A 5,567-nucleotide genomic window follows, 5' to 3' on the forward strand; every position below is an offset into this window, starting at 1 on the left:
ATATTATAGGTCTCAGATAATACAAAACATGTCTCTGAGGTGTTTGGCTCGAAGTACCAAACAGATCATTGCAGCATTACCCATAATCCCCTCTGTTTCAGCCCTGTTTCCAAAGCGCTGATTCTCTGTCTGTTACTTTAGATGAAAATAAGGAGCCCCTACCCACGCCCCTCTGAGAGAGATTTGGTTAAAAAGAACACAATGGTGCTCTAGCAGGAGATTCAGGTGGTAATGTGGGGTCATAAAGTGGCCGAAATCGGATCAGCTCAACTTCAGACAGGTTTTTATATAAATGGATCAGGACAAAAAGTGAGCCAATCTTTTTTCCTGAAACTTTCAGAGTCTCTTTCCACAGAGGGGACACATGTTGATGTAGACAAGACATGAACAGGTGGATTTTGCATAATAGGTGACCTTTAAAGCAGCAAAATGAAAGATTTATACTGCTTCCGAAATGTGAGATACAAAAAAAACTTTATTTTGATTGCAACAATTCAAAACTCACCACATTGGTCAACACGTAGAGTGAAGTATACTGACTGTAAACCACCGCCATCTTAGCTGCCTGAGCTGCTGATAGAAGACGATGACTCCTGTCCCCAAGTAAAGACTGCTCCAAACAATCAGACAAACACAGTTATACAGAGCCAACAATATAAAAAAACATTATAATATGAGTTAGACTTACTAAATCAATATCTGGGCTAGTCCTAAAAGCATTGAAGTCCTGCTCATTCATAGACACCAATATGTTGGCCAGTATACCGAGAGAGGTTCCAATGCCCTGCAGAGACATGCAGAGCTAAGGTTTATAACAGCGTGGATATTATGCATGTTTACAAGTTCCAAATATGGCAACTATGATGGCAATAATGTGGCTGGGTCACCTTTTTATCAGGTTGAGGAAGTGCATAGTAGCCAACCAGAGAGGCCCAGATTAGCTCTGCTGCCTCGAGCCACAGGCCTGAAACGGAGCACAAATGGTTTGGATTATTGAAAGCTAATGTACTAACATGTTTTTCTCCTCAGTAAAGCAAAGCCATGAGGTTCTTTGACCAATAAAAACACACTATTGTTCAAGTTTGTTTAATTCATGGCTTTAATCCTAAAGAGATTTCAGAATGTATTTTCTAATAAATGTAAGACTGTAATCTCAGAAATGTTGATTTTGTTCTCGGAAAATGATCCCCCGGCTCTGTAAGGATTATATATTTTACTGAAGATTGCCATAATATGCTTTTGTTATAAAACAGGCTTGGAAACATCATACTATATCAACATAAGACATGACACAGAACCTCTATTGATGACATATATCTTGGTACACATACAGTAGTAATATGTAGCTGCAAGTATGTTCAAACAGGGTTCCTACACCTTTTTAAACATCAAATCCAAGGACTTCTAAAGGATTTTGAAGGCCCGATTCCCCGAATCCAAGGACATAACACCGTTATTTTGTAACGGAACAAGGTTACAGGACTATTCATTTTTCAACAGCTTGCAGGCTAGACAGAAGCTCATATTCAACATCAATCACTAGTGCAGGCACACGACCTAGCACTTTTTCTAAGCAGGTGTTGCATGGATGAAAATGGATGCAGCAGAACATAGCCTAATAAATATGTTAAGCAAAAGGAAAAAATCAGAAGCAATTTCTATTCATAAATATATTAATTAAATCCCATTTTATTGACCCAGGTCTTTTTACAAAACTTGTAAGGCCTTGCTTTTATCACCTCAAATTCAAAACATGTAAAAGATTTTAGAGACCTAAAGGATCCATGATTCATGACATCAGTATAAAAGGGGAGGGGGTGAACTTTAGTCATTCCTTAAGGAAAATACCTTACCTAGCGTTTGCAAAATCATTCCCCGCACTTGAACACTCACAGCCTGCACAAGAGCCCTGTCACTTTCAGAGTGGTACACCCAACAACCTGTAAAAAGTATATTTGTTTGCATGTAAAAACAACATAATGCATAACTTAAGGCAATTAAAATAACAAAGCACCTACAGTACCTGTGGCCCCACTGTTGTTAATCAGACTGCTCAGTATGTATTCTGCCTTCTGTAGTTTGCCTGTATAGGAAGATGATTGTAACGTTTCCCTGATCTGTGACATATCTGTGACACATCCAAACGCCTTTTCACATTTACATGAGTTTATATCAACACCTATTATTCGTACCAGAGTTTAAGTAGACCCTAGCCTGTCGTATGACCAGCTGGGGGGCCACAGGGGTGTCAGGGTGGTGTTTGTGGAGCAGCTTGGTGATCTTCAGCAGCCGACTCGACTCATCTGTCCAGTAGAGGAAGCGGTCGACTAAGAAGACCACCGATAGTCCCGTGCCTGCCTCCTGAGCCACGATGGAGGCCTTTAGAACAGCCTGGCAACACAGAAAACATATCATTTCATTTCAAATCTTTATTTATCCAAGTGTATCCCATTGAGATCATTGATCTCTTTTTCAAGGGAGACCTGCTCAAGAGAATATGCGGAAGCATATTCTCTTGAGCAGGTCTCCCTTGAAAAAGAGATCAATGATCTCAATGGGATACACTTGGATAAATAAAGATTTGAAATGAAATGATATGTTTTCTNTCCAGCTCCGAACCGGCCCTGAAACACCGTTGGTGTGAATGAGGTACTAGAGCACCATTGTGTTCTCTTTAACAAAATGTCTCTCAGAGGGGCGTGGGGAGGGGCTCCTTATTTTCATCTAAAGTAACAGACAGAGAATCAGCACTTTGGAAACAGGGCTGAAACAGAGGGGATTATGGGTAATGCTGCAATGATCTGTTTGGTGTTTGGAGAAAAACACTTCAGAGACATGTTTTGTATATATCTGAGACCTATAAGATATGGATGAAAAACAGTATAATAGGGGACCTTTAAGTCAGGTACAACAGCGTATAGTCCTTCCTTTAACGTTTAATTTAATTTGGGTTATCAACAGATTGTTCTCCTCGATTTATAGTTCGGTCAACTCAATATCAGAACATGTTCATCCCAATTTCTCAAAGTCTGAAGGGAATTCTTTAAATGTTTTAGCAGTCCAGATGTCAAAATATTCACTTTTATCTGCTACAAAACTTTAAAGAATCGGAATACTTTATTTATCCCGGGAGAACATTGAGTTCAGGGAGATAAATACATTTAAAACAACCCCCGAGAACAGACGATTAATGCAGCTCGAGATGAGGCTAAGGAAAGCCGTGAAGTTGCAGGTCTTAAACACCCCAAAAAATATCAAAAATGCTATAATAAAAGTCCAAAGAGCTAAGTGGAAGTGCAAATTCAGGTGTTAGTTCTCAGTGTTTCCACTATAAACCACCAGTTGTGATACACACCGTCATTGATTTGACCTACTGATATTAAAACAAAAACAATTAATGCTGGTTAAAGAAATGTACAGGTGAACCTTAGGAGGTTATTTACTACAAAATATACCAAAAAAAAGCTTTAAAGAAAATAACCCTTCTGCTTTTTGGGATGAAAAGGAACTACCAATAATAATAATTGTTCTACAGCGCTTCATTTCTGCAATTTCATACATCTAATTGGACTGACCAGAAGCCTCTGTGCAGCTGTGGGCGATTCAGCCTTCCAGTGGAAAACAGCAGATAGCTACTAATGACAGCAGTTATTACAGGAAGGCATATCAATTACCAGAGAAACTCAAAGGGTATTACTGAGTGCATCTTAAAAGAAAAAAAGACAGACCAGAGGAAAACATAAACAGATCTGTTTTTAGATAAGGCCAGGCCCTTTAGGAAGTGTGAGTCAATAAGTGAGAGACAGAGAGGCTGTGTTTACGGTAATAATGCAACTAATGCTGATACAGTGAGGAAGTCTCATTGAGTGGTGATTTGAAAGTTCCCTCGAAAAATGGGAAGACCTACTTACTAATATAGAGCAAGAACATCAAAGACTCCTAAAACTTTGTCAGCTATTGTTCAAAACCCACCGTTCCTTGGCTGATAACAATCTAATAATGTCTACCTTACATAATAACATTGAAGTGCTGACTCAGCCACACCCGCCTCACTCACTAAAACCAGGGCTAGACATTATAAATGGCCCCCTGGCCCGGAAGCACTATTTAGACACCCCGGCATAACGTACTTTCCACTTGCCCGCTCGGGCCATTACAAATATTACTTTAAAAAAACAACAACAAAAAAACATTAAGACATAAAATCACATTGTCCTGAGGTATTGGTATTTTGACAAGCAATTTTGTTAAATTGTTTCGTTCATTAACGCTACAACATAGCGTTTCGTGAGGCGGTTGTCGTTGTTGGGTGAAAAGCAAACGGCTGTTTTTGCTGCGGAGTGCAGCGAGGGCGCGTTCCTTCACTACAGACCTTCGCGCCACCTAACCATTTGCCGAAATGTTTTTAAAAACATCGGTAACCAGCCAAGCGCTGCGCCGGGCGAAAAACAATCTTCAAATAAAAGAATGTCACCGGAAGAGTTAAAGGAGAGTGACATATGAGAAGAAGAGGGAGAGAACGTTTCAGCCACGCTGGCTTGATCGATGGAGTTGGCTTCAATATGGTGATATAAACAAGGTCTTTTGTCGGCTCTGTACATCAATGCCGACCTATGCTGACAAATACGTGAAGAGCAGGAAATATAAAAGGTATATTGGCTATAGGGAAATGTCCCAGCAGTTTAGGATAATGAAGGTTCTAATCTAATCTAATACATAGCCATTACATGTCTAACTCCTAATGAGAGGAAGGCAGAAAGCGCATTATACAAATAATAATACTCATAGCAGAAATGTCACCCTCCTTTTTTTCTTTAACAATGACCACAATAGAATGGACTGTGGACTGCTACTTGGAGAGGTCCCAGTTCACCTCCTGCCCTGCCGTGGTGCCCTTGAGCAAGGCACCGGACACCCCCCTTCCCCCCTCACTCCCATTGCTCCCTGGGCGCTGTACACTAGCTGCCCACTGCTCCTATCATTAGACTCCTGGTACTAGGATGGGTTAAATGCAGAGAACAAATGTCACTGTGTGCTCTGCATGTGTGACCATTAAAAGAGGGTTTCATCCCTCACAATTCTATCTATAGAATAATTGTAATAAACCAAATATGAACAATTGAGGAAAATGAGGAAGAACTGATGATTAAAATGTTGTAGTACAAGTAGTAATGTAGTTTGTGCATAAATTACTATTGCAACAAATGTGTTAATTTTCTTCATTATTAGTGGATTTTTGTACGAATGCTCCGGGCCAGTGGTTACAATGGTGGGGCCGGGCCAGTAGATTGTTACCCTTAATGTCTACCCCTGATAAAACTGACACTTTCTTTATTCCAACGTGGACCAATGAGTTTCACATAGAAACCACATTTCAAAACAGGATATCCATTTCTCTTTTTTTTTTGTGGAAGCATCCGTTATTGTCTTTCTGCCAACTGCACCTCGATTCTCAAACTAAATCACATTAAAAATATCAGATATAATTTCCATGTGGATTACATTCGAACGTTTTAATGAATTAAATAGAGTTTGAGATCATAACTCACTTTGATTAAGCTGAAGCT

The 5,567-nt window shown here is 39.8% G+C and overlaps 1 protein-coding gene across 1 annotated transcript in view; it reads right to left on the bottom strand.

The window, feature by feature from the left end:
- Positions 1-475: 475 nt before the first annotated feature.
- The window catches only part of LOC104942269 (alpha-protein kinase 1-like), a 7,414-nt gene continuing 2,322 nt past the window's right edge, over positions 476-5,567 (bottom strand). Inside the window, exons 3-8 of the mRNA XM_010767475.1 lie at positions 2,193-2,391; positions 2,024-2,083; positions 1,854-1,940; positions 888-964; positions 689-784; positions 476-610 (exon numbers count right to left, since the gene is read on the bottom strand). Of these exons, the coding sequence (XP_010765777.1) occupies positions 476-610; positions 689-784; positions 888-964; positions 1,854-1,940; positions 2,024-2,083; positions 2,193-2,391 (654 nt within the window). The remainder of the gene's footprint in view (positions 611-688; positions 785-887; positions 965-1,853; positions 1,941-2,023; positions 2,084-2,192; positions 2,392-5,567) is intronic.

This window comes from Notothenia coriiceps, unplaced genomic scaffold, assembly GCF_000735185.1.
Source record: "Notothenia coriiceps isolate Sejong01 unplaced genomic scaffold, NC01 NC01_scaffold00004413, whole genome shotgun sequence".
NCBI lineage: Eukaryota > Metazoa > Chordata > Actinopteri > Perciformes > Nototheniidae > Notothenia > Notothenia coriiceps.